At 38.1% G+C, this 17,500-nt stretch overlaps 1 protein-coding gene across 1 annotated transcript in view; it reads left to right on the top strand.

Annotated features, from left to right (window-relative positions):
- Positions 1-4,233: 4,233 nt before the first annotated feature.
- The window catches only part of LOC138060746 (uncharacterized), a 26,696-nt gene continuing 13,429 nt past the window's right edge, over positions 4,234-17,500 (top strand). The window contains exons 1-10 of the mRNA XM_068906601.1: positions 4,234-4,382; positions 4,487-4,533; positions 9,443-9,545; positions 10,156-10,218; positions 10,913-10,978; positions 13,751-13,861; positions 14,349-14,607; positions 15,363-15,509; positions 15,986-16,085; positions 16,318-16,429. Coding sequence (XP_068762702.1) covers positions 4,326-4,382; positions 4,487-4,533; positions 9,443-9,545; positions 10,156-10,218; positions 10,913-10,978; positions 13,751-13,861; positions 14,349-14,607; positions 15,363-15,509; positions 15,986-16,085; positions 16,318-16,429 — 1,065 coding nt within the window. The 5' untranslated portion in view covers positions 4,234-4,325. The remainder of the gene's footprint in view (positions 4,383-4,486; positions 4,534-9,442; positions 9,546-10,155; positions 10,219-10,912; positions 10,979-13,750; positions 13,862-14,348; positions 14,608-15,362; positions 15,510-15,985; positions 16,086-16,317; positions 16,430-17,500) is intronic.

The raw sequence follows: 17,500 nt of genomic DNA, 5'->3' as shown, positions 1-17,500 counted from the left end.
ACAACGTAATTCCCGTGGAGTGCATGCAAAAGAAGGGGACGGGGGAGAAAACGTATTTGTCATATAAGCAGAAAATCCCTTTTTTTTAAAAAAATTAAACAAAACAACAACAACAACAAAAAACATACTTTTATCAAGTAATACGAAGAAATTTTGAATGCGCTTATTGCATAGAGATGTATAGCTTGACTTTCGTAATAAGAGGACAGTTAATAAGCAAATATAAATATCGTTAATCTCATATATACAGTATTATACCGATTATTTCAGACTATAATAACACCGAAATGAAAGCACAACTTTGTCGCGAATTTTCAATGATAAAACTTGATCAGAAATCCAAAATCTAAAGCACACAACAGGCCTATTCCTAAGTATCTGGCTAGAAATCATTTCCTCTGGCCGCGCCTCAGCCATTCGATGAGGGCCAGTCTCGTGCTTCTTAAGTTGCCTCGCCCATGCCTAAAAAGAATTCTTGCTAATTATGCCATTCCATGAGAAGGGAAGACTCCCTATTCTCATTTTATAGTTTTTTTTCATAAGTGTCGGGCCAGCCAGTCCTACCAGCAAAATAACGCATCGATGGAAGGTTTTAGCTTTCAAAACTTGCCCAGTTTGTGTCAGTAGGTCCTGGAATTCGTCTACGGAAAGGCCAGAGAGACAACTTCACTCGTGAACCCTCATGTTTACAACAGAGCGTTTTAGGCGTCCCGGTCTGCATGAAACCGTCTCTCGCCCCTGCCTGAGACAAGACCAGACACGCACGGTTCTTACGTTACGTTTATGCCTAAAAAATCAACTGAAATGTTAATTGCTGGTAAAAAAAAAAACAAAAACAAGCATGTTAATTTTTTTTGGTAGGCTAGGAATCATTTCCTCTGGCCGTGCTTCAGCCATCCGATGAGGGCCAACAGAGTATTTTACGCGTCCCAGTCTGCATGAAACCATCTCTTACCTCTGTCTTCTTTCAAAGGGTTTTCTTTACCCGCATTACCCACATGATGCCAGCCTGGGGGCTTCTGTGGACGAAGATGGCCCAAAAAACCACGGATAAAATGATTACCCTACCAGATTAAGGCGAACTCGCCCGATTTCTGAATACGAACTAGACATTTGTCTCTTGATGTTCATACCTGAGCCTACATTGACCCAAAACAGCTGATGTTTCAATGCGTTCTTCTTGCAGACTTGTTACGCGGACCCTTACACAGCGGAGCCAAGTTCTGCAGACCGTTTATCGCCGAAAAAAAAAACAAGCACTTAGTACTTAAAAGGTTAACAAGAGAGTGATACAAAGAGTGGGGAGTAATAATCATGACTGCCGCTGTGACCGGACGCAACTCGGCATCGGTATGAAAAGTCCCTGCAACATTCATGACAAATTCTGGGACATTACCTTTATGTCTATCCCACGAATGAAAAAAGCCAAACGCTTGGAATGTTGTAGGAGCCAAAGTTAGAAATGCGCTCTCTACTCCTCAGGTCTGTGCTGTGCATCGTTTCTGAGTTATTTGTCGAATCATTTCCCGCAACTTTGCAGAGTTTTCTATGAAGGATGCATTCCATCTTGTCGGTAACTGTTATATATTGAAAATGGCATGGGTTTTTGAAATAGAGCTGTTGTTGGCTTTGTTAGAAGAGGGTCTCAATGGGGTTAACCGTTAGCCGTGACACGTCAAGAAAAGTTAACCGTTAGTTGTGATAATGACAAAAAAAATCATGACCCTTGGCCGTGAAAAAAAATAGAATTTAGCGTGACTTTTTTTTACTTTTAAAAGTGGAATAGGGAGTGTTTCGAAGTATTTAGAGACTTCAGAGCACTCGACACCGTTTTACCTCCTTTACTTTTCTCGTGGACATTCCATCTCGCTAGGCTTGTCTGACAAGACAAAACAAGTCCCAAATAACCCCCAACAAGAGCTGAGGTAAGAGAACGAATCCCCACGCCCCAGCACAGTTTTTAAAAATCTGTTTTTGGTTTCGCAAAGCTATTTTAAGTTCTCGTTCCCAACGTCAAGCATATTTAAAATTTCATTACGTCATTACAACTGGCCAACCAGGTGCCTCTCTAAAAATAGCTGCGTAGCTAAGATTAGATTTTAAAAAACTATCATTGGCCCGTGTATGGGGGATCCTCTCTTGCACCCAGTTGGAGGTCTTGACAAATAGAGCGGTTTTCAATTGAGTGTCGAAAGTAATTAGATAATTACTTTGGTTTATGATTACTTCACTCAGTGATTGGTTCAAAGTTCTCGCGCCATTTTTTCAACCAATCAGAAGTGGCTCGCGCGTGCACATTTTCCCGCGCGTTGTGTCGGCTACGTGTAATTACTTCGAGTTTTCATTGGTTTGCCGGATTGTCTCAGTCCTTTTTGATTGGCCAAAAAAATTACTTTGGTTTTGGTTTTACCACACTCAATTGAAACTCGCTCTATGTAAGTCGCATTCTGATGACCAATGACTTATTCTTTTCAATGTGTACTAACACCCCACTAACTAACACAGAGAACCCCAAAAAGCAAAACAATGCCTTCATTTTCAAGCGAAGGTAGATGAAGGTAAATGAACGTGAATAAAGGCAGATGAAGGTATATGAAGGTAACGGAAGGTAGATGAATGTGAATGAAGGAAGATGAAGGTAAATGAAGCGGGTCACGAGATGAAGGTAGTCCTGTTCCGGGACTCTCTCTCACCCCGCCCTGAAAATGGGCCTGGGCGAGGTGAGAGGGAGTCCCGGAACAGGACTAGAGATGAAGGTAGATGAACGTGAATGAAGACAAATGAAGGTAGATGAATTTAGATAAAGGCGGATGAAGGTAGATGGAAGTAGATGAAGGTAAATAAACGTGAATGAAGGTAGATGAACGTGAATAACAGTATATTAACTAAGGCAAATGAATGTAAATGAGGGTAGATGAATGTGAATGACCATGAATGAAGGTAGATGAGGCGAGAGTTGATGAATGTGAATGAAGGAAGATGAAGATAAATAATGGTAGAGGAAGGTAGACAAACGTGAATGAAGGTAAATGGAGGTGAATGAAGGCGAATCAAGGTAGATGAAGGTAAATGAAGGAGAAGAAGGAAAATGAAGGTACATGATGAATGTAGCTGAAGGTGAATGAACGTCAATGAAGGATTATGAAGAATTAAGGTAAATGAACATGAATGCCGGAAGGTAAATGACGGTAAATGAACACGACTGAAAGTAGATGAAGGTATATGAGGCTTAATGAACGTGATTTAAGGTAGATGAAGGTATATGAGGGTTAATGAATATAATTGAAGGTAAAAGATGGTAAATGACCAGGAGTGAATGTATATCAATACGGATGATGAGAAAGTTTTATAAAGGGAGGTAAATAGATATAGATGAAGGTAAATGTATATGGATGACTGAATGTTGGGAAATTAAATAATTTAGCGTGTCTTACGTAATTGGGGACTCGTGGTGGGTATATACATGAGGTCTTTCCCGTGTTCCCCACTTAAACTGCCCTCTGCGACGCCCTCTGCAAGACCGAGAATTCTTACGCATGCGCAGCCGGAGCGCAACCCGGAAAAAAACAAAATTGAAAAAAGGTCTAAAGTCCAAAACCGGAGTATATTTGAACAAAGTAAAAATGGCCGACAAAAGCCGTGTTGAACCGGAATAGGCCAGTTTCGTATTTTAACGGATGGACTGGATCTAGCATGAAATAACGGCTAATGCGGGCAAATTTTAAATTTGCATTTGAAAATATTTGCCCGCATTAGCCTCCATTTCATGCTAGATCCAGTTCAGCCGTGAGAATTCGAAAATGGTCTATTGACCGAGGCAGAAATCAACATGAAACTGAGTTGTTGATCCTGGAGTTTTAATAAAACAATTATTCTACTCGGGCTTAATGGATATAAAATGATTATAACCAACTCGGCGTGTTATCTATCAAAAATTCGGTTTTATCAACGGAGTTAATAATGTAATCTGAGCGAGCGATTCGCCTGGCTGACGAAGGGCTAACACTCGAAAGGTCAGCTTTTAGAATCTCTGTACGGTGGTCAATTTACATTATCAACTCCGTTAATAAAACCAAATTTTTGTATACTACTTCCTCACCGATTCAGGACCACAGTTTCTTTAGAAACTACGTACCCCCTTCATTCATGTGTTATCTATCACTTCATCCAGCGCGCCCGCGTAGAATGATCGTGTAAGTGAGGCTAGTCTTACTTCTCGACCCAAGCTCCTAGCCCCGAACCGCGCAGAATTAAAACATCATTCCTGACTCAGCTGTAAATAAGTCGAGTACACCGTTTCAAAAATCAAAGTTTTAACAGATAATATGGACATATTTTCTAAAAGAAAACCCTCCGAGGATGAAATTCTGGGCTGCTGGGAGGTAAGCTTGTTCGTGAATCAATGAAAATATAAAGTTTAGCGGCTGTTAACAAACATGAGGCAGAGTCAAAATTTCCTTTTTCTGAAATATAATTTATCTTGCAGATTGTGTCATGCAAATTGTCAGATGAAAATTATCCCTGGGTCGAAGGGTAAGGATAAAGAATTGTCTTCCTTAGTTTCAAGCTGCTAACTATTTTCCAGCCTAAGTGCTTTCGGTTCCTCATTTCAAGTTGTTTATCTGATGAGCTATTCAACGAATCATGCATGCATGATTTGCCCACAGGCGCCCCAAGCTCTGTGTAAGCATGGCCGACAAAAATATAAGGATTTGTATTGGAATCCCGATAAAAAGTTTAAGAAGATAATTATATGAAAAAATTCTCAATTAAAAAGCCCAACCTTATTGCCAACGTGGGTACAGTAACTTCCTTCCTGTGTGGTTATTTTTCCAGATCCGACGCGATTTGAGCCATTTCTCAATTTCGTGGTTGTCAACTGTTACTGTATAATAAAATTCCAAGGCTGGAAACTAAATTCGCAGGTGCCACCAATTTGAGTCAAATATTCCTAGATAAAATGTTCTCACGGTCACAATTCCACATCACAATCAATTGACAAAGATTGAACTTTCATCTGAACCTACCACCAATGCAATAGCAGTCCTGCGAGCGACCTCAGGCGGTAATATTGCAGGAAAACAACTTTCTAAACGTACGCTTCCACACCACATAGGCCACGGTTTCGACTGTTGATGACGAACTGAGCCTTACCAGGGTGGCAGACGGTAGTTTTGTCAACCGCAAGTTTCTTTATTCCCCTGGGTCCTTTATTTCCTCTGAGAAATACATGACAATCACTCAGTCGTCCAATCACAGTCAATTGATTGTGATGTGGAATTGTGACTGTGGGAACATTTTATCTAGGAATATTTGACTCAAATTGGTGGCACCTGAGAATTTAGTTTCCAGGGTTGTATATAAGAGCTGGCAGCCGCCGAAGTTCGCCGGCTTCTCTGTCAGGTTTTGCGGGCTACTTTTATCGTTTGAAGAGTCAAGACATGTAGAGGAGATGATGTTTATGAGGTCTAAACTACTTGGGCTCAATAAAAATAAAAATTTGCAGTGCCTATCTTTTCTGAAAACACATAAAAGACTTCTGACTCAAGGGCAGTTTAAAAACGTTATGCTTGAGACTTTCGTTTTGAAAAAATCTTGCTGCGGTGGCGTGAAAGTAGGAACAATATGATTTGTTGTCCGCCATATTGGATTTCGATATCTTTAAACAGCCACCGATTGTATCTTACAGGAAGGAAAAATCACTCAAGGACGTTTTAGTCCGCGTAAAACTTCCTTTAATCACGCCGCAATCATAAAGAAACTTGTAAACAAAGAAGCACTTTCAAAAGGTTTGTTCTCTAACCAGAAGGAAATTTACATATGATGTTCTGCTAGCAACACGCTCAGCCTGCGTTCACGCATCTCTTACCACAACTCAACTGAGGAAACAAAACTAGCCCCTGATCATTCACTAACCACTCCTTCGTTTTCACTTCGAACCTTTCAGTTGATCATTTATAGCGAACGTAGAAGCTGAGGACTCGTAGACTTTATTTAAACACTTGAATGTAACGCTCCTCGGAGTTAAATCCTACTTGCCTGTGTAAGTGCTCGTCCTCTCGAGAGCATCTCTATGCTTCAACATGACAACAGATCTTTATCCAACGTCACTCTTGATCAACTCTCACTGCTTTACGGAACTCCTAAACTCTTCGGAAAAAAACTACATCACTCTTAAACCGCTCGAGTGATTTTCAATTTTCGAAATTACTACAAAGAAGTTCCGCAAGCATATTTTTCCGCTAATTACACAATGGAACGAATGTGTGTCATCGTCACACCTCAAAAGGATCGAAACATCCTTTACGCCATTGGCCAGTTAGTATCCTCCAACCAGCTTCTTTATTTAACAACCAATCAGAAGCCTTTGCTGGTCTAGTCCTTCAAGTATGTACCATGTTTACAAGTTGTCAAGTGGCAATATTTGCCAGGCTTGTTAGGTCCAGCAAAACCACCAAAAAGATACAAAAAATATCACTCCACTTTTTGTTTATAGGGTTGTATTATTGAAATGTCGCCTCGTCTTTCTTTGAGTAACATGGTTTTCAAAGGGCCGATTTACACAATACGATTTTGTCGCATGCGACAAGCTCACGACAGGCCTACGACATGACTTACGATTGTCGCAGCGTTTTAAAACATGTTCTAAAATGCTACGACATCTTTTCTGACGTACACAACAATTGTAAATCATATCGTGGGCTTGTCGTAAGCCGTTGTCGCATGCGACAAAGTCGTACCGTGTAAATCGGCCCATAGTATAATTGCAGCTTGATTCATCCCTCTAATGTCTGAGTTTCATGGCCCAAAATGCCAGGAAATGCATTTTCCGGCATTCAGTTTTTAAAAATTTTCCGGGGCGCATGCCCCTGGACCCCCCTAGAAGCGATGGGCTAAAGCCCATCGTATGGGTCCTCCAGACCCACAACCGTCTACTTTGCAAAAAACTCTGGCTACTTATAGCCCTTAAAGAAAACCCTGAGTTTCCAGCCTTGGAATTTTATTATACTGTTGAAAACCACGAAATTGAGAAATTACTTAAATCGCGTCGGATCTGGAAAATAACCACACAGGAAGGAGGTTACCCATGTTGGCAATAAGGTTAGGCTTTTTAATTGAGAATTTTTTCATACAATTTTTATCGGGATTCCCATACAAATACTTATATTTTTGTCGGCCATGCTCACACTGAGCTTGGGGCGCTTGTGATTTTCCTTGATGCTTTGTTTGGATACATTGCTTTTGTAAATCATGAGACTTTTGGATTAAATTAAGTCGGTAACCAGGTGGTCTCTTAGAAAATCGGCTTAATTTTTCAGAATGATTGCAGAATAATAATAATAACAATAACAATAATAATAATAATAATAATAATAATAATGATAATAATGATTTTTCTATCATTCTGTACCTCAAATTATGACCCTTAGAGTTAGAGTTTGTAATCAGCAAGACCTAAAAAGAAGTCAAGGTTTGACTACTACTTGAAAAACCTTAAACTGGGACTTATGTATCTGGAACTGTATTGACCAATTATTGCTCATGACCAAAATTATGAAAGTATTAATTTTTTTTCCCTTTTTTGCAACATATCTTTAGAAATTTTCCAGAGGCAGTTTCACTTTGGGAAGATTGGTTTACACAAAATAGTCAAGTCAATTCAAAGTTTACCTTGCACTATTCACAAAAATAGACAAGAAAGAAGCTTCCTTTGATTTCTGGCCTCTGTTACTCGAAAAGGTGGATAACACTATTTAGTATCACCCAACAAGTGGACTAATGCAAATCCTGCATTTTGATTGGCTACGCTACTAGAGGACTATTATTAATAGGAGTAGCGAAAAGTGTGACACTTTCTTTCGTTTTATTCCCAAATAAATATTTCTTTAACTTGCATTTGCTAACTTTATTATTGCCTTTTCTGTCCGACTAGGTGGGTGTCATACTAAAGCAATTAGACCCTTCGCCCTCAAGGGCCACGGGTCAATAGCCCATTTGGTTTCCTCTCATGGGCTATTGACCCGCAGCGGGCTACGGGTCTAATAATAATAATTATTGTTAAATATCCACCGGATAAGCACGAGCAAAACCAATTGAGTTATCCAGTGGATAAATCAAGCGCTATCAACCTGTTGAGCAACTAGGGCTTGATGATGTACCTAGGGTATCAATGTTCGAACACAGTGAACCAGAATTATGATCTGTTGTAGCCAGCAACATGCACACATAACATGTTTTGGGCACTAATACACTCCCCTTCCCAAAATGACAAACACTTTCCCTATCAAGCATTTCTTTATACAGCAGCACCTGTATACCAGGTGGTAGAAATGTTGATCCATTATTTTTAAGGGAAGCAGCATCAGAGATGGGATGCAATGTTCCATTTAAGGTGGCTTACTACAGTTTCCAAAGAAAGAGATCAAGATTTTGAAATCTGTGAAATTAAAGCAGCAGGATGCCTCTTCTGATCTGTTAGTCACGGCAATTGATGTAAAATGTAGTTTTACCTGAGAAATACTGGTAAATGCAAATCAGGGAAAAATGCTAAATATAGTGATCAAGCTCCTGGAGGGGGGACTGGAAACTAGACATTTCAAAGGCCTTCAGGAGCTCGGTCACTGTATTTAGCATATTTCCCTGACTTGCATTTATTTCTTAGGTAAATTACATTTTACATCAATTGTAGTGACTAACACATCAGAAGAGACATCCTGCTGCTTTAATTTCACAGATTTTAAATTAAAATCTTGATCTTTTTTTTCGGAAAACTGTAGTAAGCCACCTTAATGACTACCCAACCTAGCATTCTTGAAAGCAGCCAGCTGGTAGTGAAAGTCAAGACTGTTATTTTGTCTTAAGTAGCTGGATGTCTACTGTTCTCTTGGTCAGGAGATATTACATATGTACATTTTCCTTAAATTAAGGGGATGCAGGGCTGGAGCAGTTGTGAGAGCACTCGCCTCCTGCCAATGTGGCCCCAGGCTCGATTCCCAGACTCCGTGTCAAATGGTTCTTGGGGTACTCTGGTTTTCCCCTCTTCTCAAAAACCAACATTTGATTTGCGTTTATTCGTTGATTTCGGTTTACAGTGTCCCAAATTAGTGCTTCAGTGCTGGAAGACTAGACACTGAAATAAAAAGTTCCTTTCTTTTTCCTTGAACAGTCCTGCTACTTTTCAAACTGACGGCTGTCTATTGTGAGAACTTCTGACAACCCTGCCTTTTCCCTTTTTTCAGATTTTCATGTGACCCCCCCCCCCCCCCCCCCAACTTATAGAAACAAGTCATGGGATGAATTTAGCATTAGCTTTGATTAGCTTTGCTGAATGGCAACTGTCACAAAATTAACAAAGCACAATAATAACAAATTATTATAATTGTAAAATTTTTATTTGCAAAAAGTGATTGAAAAGTCTTTCATTTAACGTCTTTATTTTTAGAGTGAAATTTCAGTTAGATGAAGCAGGGGACCTGATATGGATGATGCCAGCAGCATTTGAACTAGAAGCAGACCTCCCCTTTTTCTCTTGTGAAACATTTCTGGTTTGTATTAATAAATTTTGATTGATTGGTTGGCTGATTGATTGATTAAACGATTGACTGATTTTACTAATCAGTATTATTTTGGTTCAATGATTGAATGACAGATTGATTGATCGATATTTTTGATGTATTGTCTGACTGAGTGACTAGTTGTATGATTGATAGACTCCCTGAGTCTACATCTAGGGTTGCAGGGATGGCTCAGTGGTGAGAGCACTCTCCTCCAACCAATGTGTCCCTGGTTCGATTCCCGGAATCGGAGTCATAGGTGGGTTGAATTTGTTGGTTCTCTAATCTGCACCGAGATTTTTTCTCCGGGTATTCCGGTTTCCACTCTACTCAAAAACCAACATTTGACTTGATTTAAACTTTCATTGTTCATTTCAGTTTACAGTGTCCCCAATTAGCACTCCAGCGCTAGAACGACTAGACACTTAAATAAAGTTCCTTTCCTTTTCCTTTCCTTTGACTGACCGATTGGCCAATAATAATTGTTATTGTTAGACAGCTTGCTTGTTCAGCTGACTGATTTAATTTAATTAGCAGTGTTTTGAATGATTTGTTGATGGACTTTCATCTAGATTAGTTTAAATGATTTTTTTTGTTGCAGTTTGATAGCTTTGAAGGAGAATTGATTTGTGATGGTAACCATGTAGACAGGATTGTATTAAAGGTGAATTAATTCTGTTCTTATGTTAATATGCAATTACAAGGCTTTTATTCGTCAAACCAGTTATGGATGTTCATGACATCCAAGATGCTCAAATGGTAGAAACACTGCAATAACTGCAGTACTTAAAACTGTTGAAAAACATGAAAGAAATACAGGAAAAGGAAAGATGGACACAAATGGACAAGATTGAAATGAATTGTATTTGGGTAATTTTGAAAAAAGTCAGACTGATGTGTTTCAAGTTTATGGAAAATCGCCTGGATAAAGGTCATAGAATAATGATCACACTTAACCATATGGTTTGGTCACGGAATGTGGACTTTGGTCTTTGGACTACAGAATTGAACTGGTTATTGACCACGATATTACATGTACAGTAACATAAAAAATGGCTGAAATAATCGGCTAAAATTCCTTTTTAGAAAGTGTAGGCTACCTGTAGCCTCTTGTTAACTACTGATTTCCCTTAAACACCCTAAAGTAAGGTGACCATGATTGTTCTCCAGAAGCTCTGGCGACCGGCTACTGAGGGAAAATGAAAATGTATATGCATTTTTTGGCCTAGCTTGGCAAGGAAAGCAATTTTTGCCAGCTACTTGAAATTTCTCAGTCTACTGGGTGACATAACCCCTTTAAGTAGTACTTGGTCAAATATATTTTATGTAATAATCACTTTTGTTGATTTATTTTTCAGTGTTGGCTTGAATCAGACCAGTTAATGTTGTATTATGACAAACATTTGAAGCTACGGTGTGGAAAGGTATAATAGTAATCATTAATTATCCATCCCTTAGTGGAGGTTGGGTACCTGGGATATCCGGAGGCTACCACTTTTAGCAGCCAGCCCGTAGAGAGAATAATGTCCTCATGAATGAATGCATAAAATCGAAAGGGTCACTGGTCCAGGAGTGACCAAAGAAAAAGCGAAAATTCCATAACAAGCTTGCTACAGTAGCATAGACCTTGCTGGAGGACAGAACTCGATCAATCCTCACACTGCCAGGACAAACACCTACAAATCAACCACTTTGTAAGGGAGGAAGAATTGTAGCTTTCGTTTAAAGGGGCTAGTTCACGCAATTTTAGGCAATTTCAGCACTGATCGAATGGTGATAGAATTAACTAAAATATCAAAATAACTGTTCAAAACTATAGAAGAACTCTAACAAAACACAGGGAAGCCAAGAAGGGACATGGATGGACAAAACTGGAGAGGATTGAAATGGATTGAATTTGGGTAAATTTGAAAAACGTTGGCCCACCTTTTTTAATATTTATTTACACAGCTGGAAAATCATTCTCAGTTGTTATGTGGCCGTGATTTTGCAAATGAAAGACTCAATTTGAAAGAACCAATTTGACGTTTAGAGCTCGTAATTAACAAAATTACCTGAAATATCGTGACCTAGCCCCTTTAATGAGATGCTTTAAAATTCATTCAGTCGTGAGTACATGACTTTGTGAAGAGTGTGATCAGACTTCAAGGTATCTGAAATGGTCAACCTTTGGTCAATACCAGTTGGTATCTTTACCTTTCTGAAATCTAACACCTGATCTATTTAGCAAGGTGTTCAGATCTATTGAATTTTGGAACCAAGGACCATTCCTTAAATTCCTACATAGATTGGCTTGGCTGTTTATTTCAGATAGCCCTTTTTGACTAAGGCTCATACCCATTGCAAAGACTTGTATGCAATAGTTCAATAATTTATTTATTATTTTTAATCAAAACAGATACAAAAAGGTACAGTCTGTCTCCGCCCACAAATAGCAAAGGCTAATCGCGGTGGGCAGAGCTACACGCATTCCGTTTTTAAACCGATCAAGTAATTATATTAACAAATAAAATAAATAACGAAGGACAACAATTAACTTAAAACCATTAACAATAACCAATAATTATCAGTACAGTCACGATACAAGCTACAACAAAATTAGATTAAAAGAATGGAAACAAAATGACAAGTCTAATGAAACTATTCAACGTATACATGAATTACGTAAAATTTGATGCAGAAGGATGGGCGTTTCAACGTAACTATTCTCAGCCTCCATTATTGAGAGTAGCAAACCAATTTGTACATGCTTTTTAAAAGCACTTTTAGGGAGTTGTCGAAAATTGTCGAAAATTAAATTGCTCCAAATCTGGCAAAATATCTTTGATTTAGGCTCAGCCTCGAAAATTTAATATAAAAGTTACCTGAAGAGGAGCTCCTGGTCTTGTGCAAATGTATTTTATTAACTTTAGTAAAGAGATCACTGATATTAGACTGAACCTGTATTGTGAGTTGTTTAAATGATCATAGTTAATAGTTGTTTATGTCATTTGGTCCATACAGAAATACATGACCTTGAAGCATGTAACTTGCAATAATATTCTTTTCCTTGAAACACAGCTGGGGAATTAGGACAATAATTTTATGCCCAAATATGGACAAAAGTAAGATCGAGGCTGCACATGCAGGAAACAGCACGAGCTACATTACAACCAAATAAGGAAATTTTTAAACTAAAAAACCCCAGCTCAGAGTGAACCAGAGTTAAACGCTCCAAGGTCACGAGCTTCTGGTCCATATCAGAGGCTGAAATTCTATCCTTTTCAACTTTAAACTACCCATCTCTAGGTACATGTACAGACTGGTTGAAAGTAACTTTCCTTCTGTGTATTAACTTAGCATTAGCTAGGGTTGTAGGTAGTGGTGTTTACTGACTACTTTTCAACCAAGAGTCAAGTGTGAGCAGGAAAATCTCAAACTGAGGCCTTTCTGTATTCACCAAAGGATAGCTACTGTAGGTCCATACAGCAAGGCTGTGGTTTGAGATTTTCCCTTAAAGACTGAACTTCAAGCCTAATATGAATTTTTTATTATAGATATAGATATAAATATGAAATACGTAATATAATTAATAAATTGAAACAGTAAAAAATAATAATTTAAAATATACATATTCGCTGATGTAAATATTAAATGTGTGGTGTTATGTCTTTATGGTTGATTCAGTTGAAAGGGATCTCTTTCATCTGGTTATTGGTTCATTCATCATTTGAAACTGCAATAATGGGCATTCTGTCAAAAAAGTATATTTACTGATGACGAATGAATTTGGTTGACATTTTCAAATATCAATTACTAAACAAGGCTGTTGCCTAACAGGAGCCCGGTAGCCTGGGGCTCCCAAAGAATAGCTCTGGGCTCCTTAATTTTTCACAGCAACACCTTTCACTTCATATGTTGGGCTCCTAAGTTCTCAGCATTTAGCTCTGAGGGCCCCTTTAAAATTTTCTTAGGCAGCAGCCTTGCTAAACAAAATGGCAGTGAATACAGAGAAGTGCCAATTTGGCATAATATTTACATTGTAGAATCACCGTACGTTTTGGTTTTAATTAAAATAATGAATAATTTGTTAAATCAACCTGTGGGCCTGTGTTACAATTAGCCAATCAGAGTGCTTTTTATATCAGGAGCAAGCACTACATTGTAGTCATGTAATAATACCTTTATTAAAGTTAACATCCAGCACTCTTTACAAGGTGAATCAAGAAGAACCTGAAGCACTGCTGCACCATCCCTACACTTTACTTCCTGCATTAGATGAAGATTTCTTCACTGACATCACGTTTGTTTCCAACAGCGGGAAAAAGGTATTTGTAAATTAAAAATGAAATGCACAGACTTAGATCAAATGAAATGTATCCATAATCGAGGATATTCAACCAGTGGTGGCTCAGTTGGTTGAGCACTGGGCTGCCATGTGGGATAACTATTTTAATTCAAAATTTTTGTAAAATCTAATGATGGGTTTGCCAGAAATTTGGTAAAACAGCCAAGAGCTGTTGGTCTCAAATTTCTTAGCTAATTCACATGCACAGCATTTTGCTGGGTTCCTCTGAAAGATTTTCACTTCTAAAATGTAATGTAAAGAAGTTTACACTGCATTGTCATTAGACCATCATGAGGAGGAGAAAAAGGTTTTCGCCATACTTGCCATGTTTGCTTTGTTTTTCAAAATCCACGTCCGCCTTCAGTGAATACCACTGACTGAGGAAAAACTGTGTTCATGCAGCCACCTTAAGGTCCCTGTTTATATATTTATTTTTTCATTACAATTTACAACCTTTTTTCTTTCAGTTCTTAGCTCATAAGACAATCTTAAGTTGTTTCTTTTCTGACATCTTCACTTGGGACAAGATTCCACCTTTCCTAACAGACCTTTCTTCTGATGTCCTATATGGGCTTCTGCATTATTGTTATACCTGTTCATTGCCGGCTGATATCTTGGAAGACACAGCAAATGAGCTACTGAGAATTTCACAATTGTACAGTAATAGGATTGGCAATTTAGGAGAGTTGTGTACAGAGCTTCTTGATGCAACAGCTGTAAAAAATAGTAAGTATGACATTTATAGTTCGGCCAGGTTCTGTGAAAATATTAGGGATCTTTAAAGGTCTACAAAGGCAGCCTCAATGAAGTGAGTTTTTCTGCTGGCTGAGGAATGAATAAAGCAGAAAATGTTTTTCTTGCACTCAAGGGGGTCTTCAGGTCACATGGTTTGTTGGTGGCTCAGTTTGTTTTTTGCCATCTGCCATTGCCTGACCTGCCCCTCCCCTCCCCTCCCCTAGGATGTTTATCATATTTCAGTCAGTTTGCTAAATAGTGTTCCTGTTTTTTTAATAAAGTCTGTTATGGTGTATAATTTTGTTACGTTTTGGTTGGGTCATCTGCCACAGAATATCAAACTACCGATATCCAAGGATTGATTGGGAGGAACTGTGTCTTAAAAGCTAGGGAAGAATACTGAAATTCCTAGATAAGCACTCACATTTTCTATAGAGTTCTATCTTTGGTCATTTTACGGTGCAGATTTTCAAAGAATATTAGAATGAAAGTGCGGCAAACATCTAAATTCATTTGCAGAGAGAGACAATTTTTTGCTCATTTAATGCTATTGGCTGGTAAAGAGAATAGCAGGTGCAACAATTTGAAAGAATGAAAGAACAATTTTTGAGCAAAACTAATGATGTTGACGATGATGATGATGTTGTCATTGTTGTTGTTGTCAATATGTTACTTATAGGATCAATAGTCTTGTAGTCTTCAACAAAATAATGAAGTTTTCACACAGGACAATTTTTTATTTACAGGGATAAAGAGCTTGATGAGTGAAATGTACAGTATTCTAGAGAATATCTTGCAAATGTCAGAATCTCTTGCCGCTGCTCTGCCTTTTAACAGAAGTAATTCTAAAATTGTTGATGTGACCAAGATGGCTCTGAGACAACTTGCAATTGGTAAACATACAATGAGATAGACTTTCCATGCCTGCAGATCCAGGCTAGTTTCTCATGCCTGACTGTTAACTGCCAGTTTCTCACCCTTTTAAAGCCTATTAACTGTAAATTAACATTAAAATGTGGCAAAAATAGTCCATCATACAAGTGTCAATACTCGTGTTAAGTTGTGGACATCAACTCATAGTCTAATGCCCAGCTAGCAGGATTCCAATCTTCTTTGAAAGTGTTTGAATATCTGGTAAGATCTTTAGAACACCTTTGCAATGTTTGGAAGATGTCAAAAAAATAAATTAAATTATAGTTAAATGGAAAGAAAAATTTCGCTCAATACATTTGACTTGAAAAAATGTTCGCAGGAATTATTACATGTATTATTAATAACAGATAATAAAATTATCACAAAAAAATCCAATTTTAAGTAATATTAATAATTATTGTTGATGTTGTGATAATGGATTTCTTTGATGTTTCAGGAATTTTGAAGTTTGTTTTAATCTGTGATATTTTTACCAAGCACAAGTCTGATTTGTCGAGAGATGAGCGACAAGAAATAATTCAAAGTTGTAGAAAAAGGTATCAAGCCATTAATCTTGCTGTTTTAAACTCAGCCCATTGATTTGAAGCAACTGCAACTGGAATAGCGTAAATTATCATACTTTCTACCCTGATAAATGGAAGCAAAACTGCAAATCAATGCAAAATTATACACAACAGACAACATGCAAACCTCAATACATTGTACCTATCACAACCTTATGCTAGTAACTACAACTTGAAAAATGACATTTTCTTTTGTTGCGTTCAGGTTGCCATATTTTGTGGAGCTTTTAGGGAAATTCTTGAGTATTGTTCAAACTGCATTGTCTGGACTCAGTAATTCTGAAAAGGAGGAAATTGCTCTATACCTTAAACCAGAGGTTTGTGGATTGGCCATTTTACAGTTGTGTGCACGATTACCTGGCCTGTAGTTGAAGGTCATGGGGCTGGTGATGCAAACTTCACTGCTTTTTATCCTTTTAAATTGCCCAGCTGGCTAGATTTCTCTCTGACGTGAATCTACATGTGGCCCAAACATCTTCGGTCAAAAAAACTGGTTATGATTTTAAGGGAAAGATAAATATTTCGCACATTTTTAAACTCATATTTTGTCAGATATGCCTAGAAATGCACCAAATTAGATACACACGGATTTCAATAATAAAAGTGTCCCCATGTTCTTCTTCCCAACTTCAACATCACTCGTGTCTTGGAATATAGACCTGCATTTACCCAAAGCTAAAAATAAAACGCTAACCTTTACCCTTAACTTATTGCTGAAAATAAGTAGCAAAGAGTTAGACCTAAAGGGACACCGTGTTTTGATGTCAAAAATTGGGCGTGCAGCTAATGAGGACATATGTGCACTACTTGCCTAAAATGTCCCTCGGAATTTCCCGTGCATAAATTAACAAAATAACAGTTATAATAACTAGTACCTATCGATGGTATTTAAGGACGGTGCCTGCTATTGTTATTGCGCACACGTTCTGCCCATCTTGAGATACTCGGGTTTCCTATCAGTGATGCTTACTAATACAGGGATAAGTTTGCGCAGTTTAAAACTAGCCGGAGAAAGGAGATCTTAGTAAGTACTCTTGGTATCCAAAATGAAAACTGGGGGTAGCCATGCATTTTTGAGAGATAATATCTATCATTTTGAGAAAGATTACCGCCCTACATCGCTTTGTATTTTAAAGCACCTTGCAACTATTATTCGTGAATTATCTCTTGAAAATGCGTGGTTACCCCCAATTTCCTCTTTGGATTTCAATAACACTTGTTAAGATCTACATTTCCTGCATTATTATAAACCGAGGCAAAAATATCTTTGAATTAGTAGGCACCGCCCTTAAGATGTAAGTTCAAAATCAGAACCCAAAATCAGAACCCAAAACATATAAACCGACGCAGACCATTTCTAACAGAGCCCCTTGAGGCGAGGGCTTAAT

The sequence above is a fragment of the Montipora capricornis genome, chromosome 8 (genome assembly GCF_036669925.1).
Source record: "Montipora capricornis isolate CH-2021 chromosome 8, ASM3666992v2, whole genome shotgun sequence".
In the NCBI taxonomy this organism is placed as follows: domain Eukaryota; kingdom Metazoa; phylum Cnidaria; class Anthozoa; order Scleractinia; family Acroporidae; genus Montipora; species Montipora capricornis.
Note: the sequence above shows the minus strand (reverse complement) of the source record. Positions and strands in the feature narration are given on the sequence as shown.